At 39.7% G+C, this 13,683-nt stretch overlaps 1 protein-coding gene across 7 annotated transcripts in view; it reads left to right on the top strand.

Annotated features, from left to right (window-relative positions):
- LOC140715310 (cGMP-dependent protein kinase 1) overlaps positions 1-13,683 on the top strand; it is a 779,820-nt gene that overhangs the window by 743,659 nt on the left and 22,478 nt on the right. For 4 of the 7 annotated variants that reach the window (XM_073027322.1, XM_073027321.1, XM_073027318.1 and 1 more), the window contains 6 exons: positions 1,483-1,572; positions 5,409-5,432; positions 6,098-6,239; positions 7,867-8,030; positions 11,124-11,246; positions 11,436-11,498. In XM_073027322.1, coding sequence (XP_072883423.1) covers positions 1,483-1,572; positions 5,409-5,432; positions 6,098-6,239; positions 7,867-8,030; positions 11,124-11,246; positions 11,436-11,498 — 606 coding nt within the window. The remainder of the gene's footprint in view (positions 1-1,482; positions 1,573-5,408; positions 5,433-6,097; positions 6,240-7,866; positions 8,031-11,123; positions 11,247-11,435; positions 11,499-13,683) is intronic. The other 3 variants (XM_073027324.1, XM_073027323.1, XM_073027320.1) reach the window with 1 other exon arrangement.

Here is a 13,683-nt window from a genome sequence, read left to right as displayed (position 1 = left end):
TCTGTAAAATGATAATGAATCTTCCTTAAACCTGGCCAATCAATAGGTGCAAAATTTGTTGATGCACTGATGTTGCTGAAGAATCCCAGAATAATGGGTCACTGGGGCCTCTTAACAGTCTCAGGCAATAGATGATGAGTGGGTGCGGTAGCCGTTAAAGCAAGCTTCAATGAATGATTTAAGACTTGAAGTCATCTTTGAAGATCCAGAATGAAAGATTTGAGTACTTTGATGACAGAGATGAAAGAATATTTCAGATTATAATTTATAGAGTTCATGCTTTATCTTCAACAAGACAACCACAAGTGAGCAAATATATTGCATTCGGTGCAAGAGCAGCTTTCTCTTTAATAATGCAGCCAGCCTCTGTCTGTTGTCCCTACAACTCTGCTTTCCCCATTGGGAGGCCCAGATCATCATATTAACACATATAAATCATCATACTCCACCATGTAAGGCTGCTAATGCCACGTATGTGTTTGATTATCTGGTAAAACTAAAAAAATCTGATCATGTCCAGGTTCTGAAATGTCACAAATTAATTCCCTGACGTCTTAAGGATTCAACATGAATCTCCAAATACACTACTGTGACTAACGAGCAATAAATACTTCGTGGGGGAGTGAGTACAGCAGCTTTCCTTCTTGTATTGAATAATTTATTTGTTTGAATGATGGAATAAGATTGAATCGACTAGCACACTGACTGGCAGAACAGGCAGTTAAACTGCGAGGATGGATGTTTTAAGTGAGCAATGGTGGACGTGTGTGGAGCAGGCCTAATGGAAAAATAGGTCACCTAATTGCAGTTCTTGGACCTCCTCAGCCAAGGCTGAATGTGAGCTCTCAAAGTCATATCTGCCAGTTTTCTGATGATTGAAACTGTCCTTCCTCAGAAGAAAGCGATGAAAGGAAAATAAGGTCATTTTAAGCAGCAGATTAATGATGTAGCTTTCTACAGTGCCTTTGAAGAATGTCCTTTCTTTAGTTCTCTGCCAGCTACCTTGACGCGGAGTTTTGACCTGAAATGTTCCATCCGCAGATGCTGCTCAACCCGTTAAGTTCCTCCAGCAGGTTGTTTGTTGCTTCTTCTAGTAGAGATTGACGCCAGGTGATGGATGAAAATAAAGACAAAGTAAGACATTGTGGTAGTCTTGAAAACACAGGCCTGAGGGACATGATTTAATGATATTCTAAACTTGGATATAATTTGAAGAATTTTCTTTGTTTGTTTTTACCAGACACTCAAGTACACATATTGTGTTTATTTAATTCAATAAAGCATTGTGTTTTCCATTTCAATTAACTGCATTGTTAAGACATATTTGAAGAGAGGCATTGTAAATTATAATCAAAGGAAGCTATTCGATTAGCTCGGCAGAGCTTGCAGGAGCTGCATAATCTGTGCGTAAAAAAAGCCATAAAATGCTGTTCAAAGTCAGCGTCTTTCAGCAGTGCTGATCTTATTCCATTTTCCTCACAGGCTGTACAGGACGTTCAAGGACAGTAAATACTTATACATGTTAATGGAGGCCTGTCTGGGGGGAGAGCTGTGGACTATCCTTAGAGACAGGTAAGAACACAGAGTACAGAAGTTAAATCGTTTACTTCCATAAAAAAACACAAGTTTTTAAAAACGCTTCCAAATTATTGATATGCTGTGTTTTTAAGTCTTAGCCCAGTGATTACTTTGTGAACAGTAACTCAGATAATAGCAAGTTTCAAAGCCCAGAATAGACACCTGATTATAAAATCCAGGCTGACGTGCCAATGGATTATGTGCTCTACTCGCACTGTAGAAACTTGTATCACACTACTTTATGGATGATCAGAGAGTTCTTTCGTTCACTCTTCCACTATTACCAAATGGTACATTATGACTGTTATATCCCTTTTGTTTTAGTGGCCCTGTATGTCAAAGTATATTTTCTAATCAAAATCCACGGACCCGTGTAAAATAACTGACAGGCAGAATTTCTGACACTCATTACTCAAATGAACTCATTTATAATAAAATGTGGCATATTATCACCTTAGAGAACATTATAACTTAGGCTGTGAAGTAGTTTTTAAAAGGTCATAATTAATTATGTGGCTGTAAAACGGTGTAAAGCAGGAGCATGATAACTTTATTTTTGACAATCCAGAAGGAAGACACTTTGTCTAAGAGAAGGAGGGAGAGAGAGGAAGTGAGTGAGGAGATGAAGAGAGGAAGGAGGTAGAAAGATGGGGAGTGAGCACTAGGGAGAATTACAGTGGATAGTGAGGGGGATGTGAGGTAAAGAGGGAGATTAAAGAGAGGAAGAGGAAATAAAGGAGAATGAGTAGGCACAGGTGGAGAGAGTAGATGGGGCAACAGAATGCCTAGAGTGATGGGGAGTGGGAGGTTAGAGAAAGGTGGTGTGTGGATGAGGTAATGGAGGGAGCTGAAGGAGGGTTGGGTTCCCACCCTTCTGGTGTGCACTGCCTTGCTCTTTTCCCATTTCTCTTTTTTTGTACAGTGCTGCAATGTTGGTATGCTCGGTGATTGAAGGCTCACCACCCTATCCTGTGCTGCCATCTGCTGTCCCTCTCTAACAAAACTTCTCCCTGACCAGTTGAAGTTTACTTGAGATCATGTCAAGTGCATTAATAATTCTTTAATCATTATCACATGAAGCTAATATGACTTCAGCGTTCATCTACTGAATGTTCAGATTAGATAGCTGGATAGAAACTTTATTGATCCCAAAGAAAATTACAGTGTCACAGTAGCATTACAGCATTACAAGTGCACAGATATAAATATTAGAAGAGATGTGGAAAAATAAAAAAAATAAGTTACCTCTAATAGTCTAACAGGAGGGGGTCATTACTTCCCCAGCTATAGGTTGACTCATTATAGAGCCTAACGGCCAAGGGTAAGAATGACCTCATATAGCGCTCTTTGAAGCAGCGCGGTTGTCTTAGTCTATTACTAAAAATGCCCCTCTGTTCAGCCAGGGTGGCATGTAGAGGGTGAGAAACATTGTCTGGAGTTGCCAGGATTTTCCGGAGGGTCATTTGTTCTACTACAGCCTCCAGTGTGTCCAGTTTGACTCCTGTAATAGAGCCAGCATTTCTAATCAGTTTATTGAACCTTTTGGCATCATCCAAGTTGATGTCATTGCCCCAGCACACCACCACAAAGAAGATTGTACTGGCGGTAACAGACTGGTAGAACATGTGAAGGAGAGGCCTGCACACTCCAAAGGACCTCAGTCTCCTCAGGAAGTAGAGGTGACTCTGGCCCTTTTTGTACACAGCCTCTGTGATGGTGCTCCACTCAAGTCTGTCATCCAGGTGCACTCCCGGGTACTTGTAGGTGCTCACAGCATCCATGTCCTCACCACCAACAGTGACAGGGAGCAGTGCAGGCTTAGTCTTCCTAAAGTCCATCATCATCATCATCATCTTTGTCTTACTGATGTTGAGCTGCAGATGATTCAGCTTGCACCATTTGACAAAGTCCTCCACCAGGGCCCTGTATTCGTCCTCCCATTCTCCCTTTATACACCCACCTATTGCTGAGTTATCAGAGAATTTCTGCAGATGGCATGACTCAGTGTTGTATCTAAATCTGAAGTATACAGGGTAAACAGGAAGGGATTCAATACTATCCCCTGTGGAGTCCCAGTGCTGACGCATAGCTCGGAAGCCACACAAACTGTGGTCTGACAGTCAGGCGTTCCATTATCCAGGATACAATGGAAGTACCAACCTGTAATGAATGGAGCTTTTCCACAGCAGTGGGGACTGTATGGTATTGAAGGCACTGAAGATTACTGCTGAAGCCTGCGCGAATTGCTAAAACATGAAGATTTGGCTAAATCTTTCTCACTGAAGATGTTAACTCAAAGTTCAAAGTAAAATTTATTATCAGAGTATATACACGTCACCACGTACAACCTTGAAATTCTTTTCTGCAGGCCTACTTAGAAAATGTATAGAACAGTAACTGCAAGCAGGACCTGTTAAACTGTAAACTGTAAACAAGCTGTGCAAATGCAGATAATAAATAAATAGCAATAACGAGCTTGAAATAACAAGATTGGAGTCCTTAAATGAGTGTAGTTAGCCCCTTTTGTTCAAGAGCCTAATGGTTGAGGGGCAATAACTGTTCTTGAACCAGGTGGTGTGAGTCCTGAGGCACCTGTACCTTATAACTGATTTTACTGTTTTGTGAACATACTTTCATTTGGGAAACCGAGCCAAAGACTCGTAAAAAGCTTTATGGATGTAAAATGGATGTAACACTTTTAAAAGCTGAAATAAATTGATCCAATAGCTTTGTTAGCTTCATGACTTTACCCTTTAACGGTGTGATAATCTATATGATTATGGTAATTTGTTCCGGCTTTTGTCAGGGACAGCTACTCAGTGCACTGTGGAAGTAGTCATATTATGCAGCAGACATTTTTGACAGTATTTTTATGGAGGCAAACAGACTGTTGCTGTTTTGGGTCGAGACCCTTCACCCGGTACTAGACCCAAAACATTGACTGTCCACCCCCCTCCGTAGCTGCTGCCTGACCTGCTGAGTTCCTCCAGCATCTTGTGTATTGCTCCAGATTCATCATCTGCAACCTCTCGTGTCTCTAGACTTTTTTTTTAAACTCTATTCTTTGCTAATTTTTTTTTTAATTGCCCTGGGCGGGATCATAATACGACGTATCAAAAAGTCTGCTGAGGCATTTGAATTGTGTCAGTTGTCAAGGCTGGAGCCAGCATTCATTTCACAAGCCACTGGTTTATCTACTGCCCCCTGGTGTTTCCTTTGAGAAAGGTGGTGTTGCATTGAAATACACATTTGACCTACATTGAAATGTGAAACTACTAGAGTTTTGACAGTATTTGCTGTGTTTTGCTGATACCCGTTTCTTTAAAAGGTGTCTTAACATTATGCAGTAGAAGTTCAATGTGGCATGTGAATTATCCATTGTAGCTTTGATCTAGCCACATCTCTATGAGTGGGTAGAATGGAGCTTGGGGGAACCTGATTTACTCTGTTTTGGACAGTAGCCCTGATTTACTAGAAAAGTATGAGCAAATTCTAATGATTAACGTGTTAAAAGCAATACGATCTGAGATTTCTATTAAAAGCAGAAGCACAGACTAATAATCTGGCTCTCTCCACGCTACTTGATGGAATGAAAATCCCTCCCATTGATGGATGGATTCGATTTAGTGCTATTAAAAATGGTAGAAGAGAAAGGGCAGTCAACTGCTCTGCCAGGTAAACCCTCAGATATTGAAAAGGAAAAGCCAGAGTCACGTGCTGTCCAAACGGCATCAAATATTTTCGACAGCCAACTGGCCTTAACCCTAACTAACCAGCAATATTGTGGCATCCCTTTTTTTGAATAATTCATTATTAACCTTTCTCCGTAGATACAGAGAAGACAATATTAAAAGGTATGTGGCACCCTTTGTACTTTAAAGCAAAACTAAGCAACATAACTCAAATTGGAAAATGGAGACAAACAACTCAGCTCTTTCAGCTTGCATCATCCATCAACAGGCTCCACTCGGTCCATTGCCACTATGCACTGTTAGTCCATTGCATGGGATAACGACTGTTTGTGCAGCATTTATAGTTTATACCATGGTTTATTCAATTTATTGCATTGTCTTCCGGCTTGGGTCCTCTGGAATCCCCCTCTCATTGTGTTATCCATCTTCACCAAAAAATGAGAATGACTGTGTATGATTTTCTTTTTCTAACGTAACTTCCTCACTCCATTATTCTCGGTGAGGAGCTAATTCTTTCCAAAAAAATCAACTGAGTTGGTGGTTTAGTTGAGTTTGGTAGGATTATTTGAAGTCTTCATGCTATTACCCAGGAATGAAAACCTTCATCAAGTTCCCACATGATCTGGAGAACATCCTCTCATTTGCTGCTTATTAATATTTGCTCACAATCATTGCATCAAGGTTGTAAAGTACCGAGCACCATTGCCTGGCAGCAACTGTATCTCATGCCAATCCAAGCCATACGACTAATCAAGCTGATTTGGTGCCATATATTGAGTGGCATAGTTCTGCTGCTGTAATGTCTTGCTGTTGGTCTTTTCTTGCAGGGGCTCATTTGATGATGCCACAACTCGATTTTATACGGCCTGTGTGGTAGAAGCCTTTGCATACTTGCATTTCAAAGGAATTATTTACAGGGACCTCAAACCAGAGAACCTAATCCTTGATCACCGAGGTTATGCTAAACTGGTGAGTAACGAAGGCTAGATTGAAGTGAAGGAAGCTACTCTTTTACTAACCCTTAAAGTTCAAAGTAAATTTTATTATCAAAGTACATGTATATTACCATATTCAACGCTGAGATTCAACTTCTTGTGGGTATGCTCAGCAAATCTATAGGGCAGTAACTATAACCCGATCAATGAACGATCAAGCAGAACGCAGAAGACAACAAGCTGTGCTATAATATAAATAAATAGCAATAAATAACGAGGAACTTGAGATAACGAGTCCTTGAAAGTGAGAGCATTGGTTCTGGGAACATTTCAGTGATGGAGCAAGTGAAGTCTTATCACAGAGGTGTATGATATTCTCAATCCCTTGGCTACTGAACTATTTAAAACCTCTTCAGCTGATATGTAGAGACAATCTGAATCCGGTTTAGTATCACTAGTTGTTTTGTGGCAGCAGTACAGTGTAATACATAATGGAAAAAAATGTAAAATTAATGAGTACTCCAAAAAGAGAGCAAAAAATAGTGAGGTAGTTACATGGGTTAATTGTACGTTAAATATGATCATCTGATTGCAGAAGGGGGAGAAGCTGTTCCTAAAACTCTGAGTGCATGTCTTCCGGCTCCTGTACCTCCTCCTTGATGGTAGCAATAAGAAGAGGGCATGTCCTGGATGATAGGGGTCCGTAATGATGGATGCCACCTTTTTGAGTGGTTGCCTTTGAAGATGTCCTCGATGCTGGGGAGGCGAGTGCCCTTGAAGTAGCTGGCTGAGCTTTTAAATTTCTGCAGCTTTTTTCCGATCCTGTGCAGTGACCCTTCCACACCAGACAGTGATGCAATCAGTTAGAATGCCTTTCAGCATGGCCATTATATTGCTACTTCAAAAGCATCTAAATAAACACAGAAAATAAACAATTTGATTCTGCAGTCCCTTCTTTTGACTATGTTACCTTTGCTTTAGTTATTTCTGCACATTAATATACCACCTGTTTGTAATTTAATATTAAATCGTTAACACTTTATTGATTTCCCTCACCTGGACATCCAGTTTATTTGGGGGCCTATATCACAAAACTGCAGCATTTTATTAGAGTCACTAACTCCAAAGGTCAGGTTTCCCAGAAAGGTGAGGCCAGCTAAACCGACACTTAAAACTCCACCCCTCAATGTAGAATTTCTGCTCTCTTTTTGAAGTACTTATTAATTTTATGTATTTTTATTGTAATGTATAGTCCTTTTATTAGGTATTCCATTAGTTTTCAGGTCTCTTTCCATGATGCCCATAGGCTAGTGTGTGTTAACTTCCATCCTTGGCAGGAAAGCAGTCAAATGTAATAAGGATCAGGAACATAACATAAGGAACGTGGACATCTAGTTATTGACATCAGAGCCATGTATCACACAGTAAATAGTGATCGTGGTCTCAACATGAACATCTAGTTATTGACATTAGAGTCCTGTATCACACAGTAAACAGTGATCATGGTCTGGACATGAACATCTAGTTATTGACATTAGAGTCGTGTATCACACAGTAGTGATCATGATCTATCTGTAAGCAGTTGTATCGATGTAAGATTGTAAATTGCGGTACAGAAAGCTTCAATATACAAGTTAATTGGCATGTTGTCTATGCATTAGGTGGACTTTGGATTTGCTAAGAAAATAGGGTTTGGAAAGAAAACATGGACATTCTGTGGGACTCCGGAATACGTGGCTCCAGAAATCATCTTGAACAAAGGTCACGACATCTCAGCTGATTACTGGTCACTTGGAATCCTTATGTATGAACTCCTAACTGGCAGGTGAGAAAATCTAGAATAGGATTGTGTTGTCTTGTGTGTTATAACTAGGGCTTGAATTTTTCACTTCTAACATAATAGCTTAAAAAAGGACATTCCCAAATCCTGATCTGGTAAATGGGTTTGTATTTTTTTCACCAATAAAAATCTTTATTTAGAATCAATGGCAACTGCCCATAATTTACATTTTCATTCATTTTGCTTTAAAACTGCCCACCTGATAGTCAAAATGGTCTTACAGAGCACTGACTAATCCCATTTGTTTCTGGCATGTCAGTGAAAGAGACTGGAAGAGGAACATTTAGAAAATTGTGGAAAAAAACAATTATGTTTATGATGACTTGAATGAAGTACCCAATTTAATTGTGCAGCTCCAAGTTGGACCAAACATTTAAAACTTTTGTATCCAAGTCATCTATGATACTAATATAGCCTTTTAATTTAACATACAACCTGTTTATTAATGCTTGCATAAAGAGGGTGGTACAGTAGCATAGCAGTTGATGTAATGCTATTACAGGGCCAACTGCTGTCTCTAAAGAGTTTGTACATTCTCCCTGTGGCTACATGGGTTCCTCCAGGTGCTCTGGTTTCCTCCCACAGTCCTAAGACATACAGTTGGGGTTAGTAAGTTGTGGGCATGCTATGTTGGTGCCAGAAGCGTGGCAATATTTGCAGGCTACCCAGCACAATCTCCGCTGATTTAATCTGACACAAATGAGACATTTCACTGTATGTTTTGATGTACATGTGACAAAGCTGTTCTTCAATATTCATTACATCCAGGTGAAGTCAAGTAGTTGGAATTATGCTTTGTCACCTACTGTATGTCTTGCTAATTTGATGCACCATTAAATCTGCACTGTATCTCAAGCTGAGAGGAATACATTCAGTGGCCACTTTTATTAGTTATATCTGTACACCTATTTGTTAATGCAAATATCTAATCAGCCAATCATGTGGTAGCAGCTCAATGCATGAAAGCATGCAGGCATGGTCAAGAGGTTCATTGTTCAGACCAAACATTAGAATGAGGAAGAAATGTCATCTAAGTGACTGATTGTGGAATGATTGTTGGCACCGGACACAGTGGTTTGAGTATCTCAGAAACTGCTGATCTCCAGGGATCTTCACACACAACAGTCTCTGGAGTGTATAGAGATATTGCAACAAACAAAAAAAAACTTCCAGTGGGCGGCGGTTCTGTGGATGAAAATGCCTTGTTAATGAGAATGGCCAACTACTTCAACCTGACAAGAAGGCAATAGTAACTCAAATAACCATGTTACAACAGTCAGGTGCAGAAGAGCATCTCTGAATGCACAACACTTTGAACCTTGAAGTGGATTGTCTACAACAGAAGGCTACGAACATACATTCAGTGGCCACTTTATTAAGTACAGGAGGTAACTAATAAACTGACCCATGAGTGTATGGAAATGTTTTTAACTGTGTAATGTGGAGATGCAAGCCAGCCTTTCCCTTATCAGTTCCATCTCTGACTAATACTGCTGAGCAGAACCTCTGTTCAAATACTAGCAGAAACAAAATTGAAATGCTCATTTCATAAAGTTTAAAAGTGAATTTAAATGGGAAATAAATCTAATGCAAATGCATTTTCTGTTGTCCTTATACTCACAGAAAATTATGAGTTTCAGATCATTTCAGAGATTAAGCACAATGTCCAGGCTCTGCTTTGTCTGTGACATTGTGTTTCTGAAATAACTTCAGCACCGAAGGAGCCTATTTATCTCATTGGAACCGTACCAGATCTCAGCAAAGTAACCCAGAAAGTATTTCTTTAGAAATACATAGAGGGAGCTTTATTCTTTCAAACATACTCGTTAACTGTCTTGGACTTTTTTGTCATTTGCCTACACTAAGGAGCAATTCACAGAAACTAATTAGGCTATTAGAATGTCCTTAGCCTGTGGGAGGTAACCAGGGAAATCCCATGTGGCCACAGGGAGAGACACAAACTCCATGCCAAGCAACCAAGGTCAGGATCAAACTGAAGTCCCGGGAGCTGTGAGGCAGCAGCACCAACTAATCCCCATATATTTTACTCTGGTGGAGGTAAGATACTCCACTCAACCCTAAGGAGTTCTCCCCAGTATACTGACAATTATCATTCTTCAATAAACGTTACTATCACAGATTACACGCATGTTCTCTCCACTACTGCGGTATACTACTGTGTGAAAATCAGCTGCTGTGTTTCCAGCATGGAAGTGAAATGCACTCCAGAAAACATACTGGGGTTATCTTGAAATCCACTGTTCAAAAATAATATGGGATCACTATATTGTCATAGAGTCTTAGAGTCAGAATCATATGGCACAGAAACAGGCCCTTCATCCCATAAAGTACACATCAATGCCAATCCCATTTACAGTTATCTGTTCTGTAGCCTTCCATGAATTGATCATTTAAGTGTTAAAATGTTGTGAGAACATCAGCCTTCATCACCCACTCAAGCAGTGGGTTCCAGATCTCAACCATCCTCTGGGTGAGAACTTCAGACCCTCTCTACCCCTGAAATCAATGTCCTCTGGTTTTAGACACCTCTGTTAAGAAGGAATGTTTCCCAATATCTACCCTGTCATTGCCCCTTCTATTATTAAATACTTCTGTTGGGTCACCCATCAGCTCTGTTAATCCAAAGAAAACAAACCCAGTTTTCTTTCCTCATACCCAGAAAACAAACCCAGTTTTCTTTGCTCATTGTCGCTCAACCAGTATAGCTACAAAAAAAGGGTTAACTGGTTATTCATCTAATTTGCTCTTTCTGGGTCCTTGCGTGTGCAAATTAACATGGTGGTGGTCTACAAAAAAACGACAAAAATCTTGAAAATGTAAATAATTTAATAAGGGTAATCTGTAAAACAGCATTCTCTGTGGAGAAGCAGGAGAAATTGACAGTAGAGTTTTAGATTTGCCAAAAATATCTGCGCATGTGCATAATTCAGGAGTCGATGCATGTGTATAATGGCCTTAAATAATAATGATTTTATCATCAATACAACTGCAAAATGTGTTATCAATCACAGCGTGGAAATGTTTCTAAAATTGTGTTTCCTCTTCCTTTGAATAAAGTCCGCCATTCTCAGGGCCTGATCCCATGAAAACCTACAACATCATTCTTCGTGGGATTGACATGATTGAATTTCCAAAGAAAATAACGAAAAATGCTGCTAACCTAATTAAGAAACTATGCAGGTAAGTTTCTGGCAGATCTGGGGTTGTGAAGTATCTAACCAGCTAAACATTTCCTCTTAAATTTGTGTAACATTCAGAAGAGCAGTCCTTCTTGTCCCTTTATTTGTTTCAGTATATTCCCAAAATGATTATTAAATTACTAAATAGCGATTGAATCTTTCATGATGGTTATTTCCTATTTTCTAATAGGGACAATCCATCAGAGAGACTTGGGAATTTGAAAAATGGAGTTAAGGACATTCAGAAACACAAGTGAGTATTTCCTTTATGAATTTCTTTGTACAGTACAGTGTTGCACTTCAAAGTAACTTTATTAACCTTTTAAAGCTGTTGCTGAGACTATGCATTTGTTCATCAAATCCAGAGCTGGTGCTCACACAAAGAATACATAATGATATGGCAATAATGTGTTCATCATGTAATTGAATTGTACATTGAATTACCATTTTTCTTCAAGCTACCATTCTCTGTAAGCACTACCGTAGTTGAACACAGTGCTAGACTCAGGATCAATTGTTTTCTTCCTTGGTAATAAGGTCTAATTAAAATGACTCTGTCTTCATGCTTAATGTTTAATGCTCAGAGACACAGGAGAGGAGATGACAGAGGGGTGACACTGTGTGAGAGATATTGGAACCAACATTTTTATCTCATAAACGGGACAGTGTAGACAAAAACTGGTGATAAATACCATGGAGACCCCTATACTAATATTGATTTAGACACACAGGACTCCAAAATATATGTCCAACAATACAGGATCAATCCTGTTACTAACTAGTATTCCTGGCATCCCCTGTGATACGCCAGATGTACCCAGGCAGCAGTATGACCTACCAGTAGCAAAGTAAGGGCCTTTCAATTGATTGAACCGATTTCACAACCTATGGATTCACTTTCAAGGACTTTACAACTTATATTCTCACCATTATTTATTTATGTTTTTAAATTATATTATTTGTTTTTTGTATTTGAACAATGTCTTATTTTGCACATGGGTTGGTTGTCAGAGTTTGTGTGTAGTTTTTCATTGAATCTATTGTACTTCTTTGTTCTACTGTGAAGGCCTGTAAGATGATGAATCTCGGGGCAGTATATGGTGACATATATGTACATACTTTGAACTTTTGCTGTCTGTGAAGGGCAAGTTCCTTTGACAGGGCCCAGCAGACATGGCAAGTCATAGGATGGCGCCATGGCACAAAGGGCATTGATAACAGATGTTCCAGGGTAAAGCAGCATTGTCCATGATTTTCCTTATATGAGAAGGCACCATTCTTCAGGTTATGTGGCAAATGTACTTACCGTAGTTTTTTTTACATCTTGCTGCAATGAAACAATAAACTTCATGACATCATGTGAGTCATAATAAACCTGATTCTGATTCTGAGACCCCCAACTGCACTGTGTGACTCGGTCAAATCAAACAAGGCATCTTGTGCTCATTGATTATGATATACATTATTTACTGATGCTCAGTTTGCTCTGTCCTCACCTTCTGGCACATGATGGATTTCACATTATCAGCCTCATTAAGAATACGTTTCTGCTTCTTTAATCTAAATATTATTCAATGTAATAATCAAAGAATACAAACACGTGAATTGTCTGTCACTATTATCCAGACAAATTAGCTTCTTATCATTGAATTTCATGCTGCTCATTAAACATGCTATTAATTTTATTTACAAAATTGCCATGATAAGCATAGTCTCTTGACCTGGATTTATTACAAAAAATAGATACTTCAGATGTTGAATATTTTGTTTAAACTGGAAAACAAGTTCAGCTTTTGGGGCATCCAATGAACTCTTTCATTTTTCCAAAGAGCAGTGCCATAGGAAAACTGTGTGTGTGTGTGTGTGTGTGTGTGTGTGTGTGTGTGAGAGAGAGAGAGAAAGTGGAGAGAAAGTCTCAATATCACCAAGACCAAGGAGATGGTGGTGGACTTTAGGAGATCTAGGCCTCATATGGAGCCAGTGATCATTAATGGAGAATGTGTGGAGCAGGTTAAGACCTACAAGTATCTGGGAGTACAGTTAGACGAGAAGCTAGACTGGACTGCCAACACAGATGCCTTGTGCAGGAAGGCACAGAGGCGACTGTACTTCCTAAGAAGGTTGGCGTCATTCAATGTCTGTGGTGAGATGCTGAAGATGTTCTATAGGTCAGTTGTGGAGAGCGCCCTCTTCTTTGTGGTGGCGTGTTGGGGAGGAAGCATTAAGAAGAGGGACGCCTCACGTCTTAATAAGCTGGTAAGGAAGGCGGGCTCTGTCGTGGGCAAAGTACTGGAGAGTTTAACATCGGTAGCTGAGCGAAGGGCGCTGAGTAGGCTACGGTCAATTATGGATAACTCTGAACATCCTCTACATAGCACCATCCAGAGACAGAGAAGCAGTTTCAGCGACAGATTACTATCGATGCAATGCTCCTCAGA

Source organism: Hemitrygon akajei, chromosome 23, assembly GCF_048418815.1.
Source record: "Hemitrygon akajei chromosome 23, sHemAka1.3, whole genome shotgun sequence".
Classification (NCBI taxonomy): domain Eukaryota; kingdom Metazoa; phylum Chordata; class Chondrichthyes; order Myliobatiformes; family Dasyatidae; genus Hemitrygon; species Hemitrygon akajei.
Note: the sequence above shows the minus strand (reverse complement) of the source record. Positions and strands in the feature narration are given on the sequence as shown.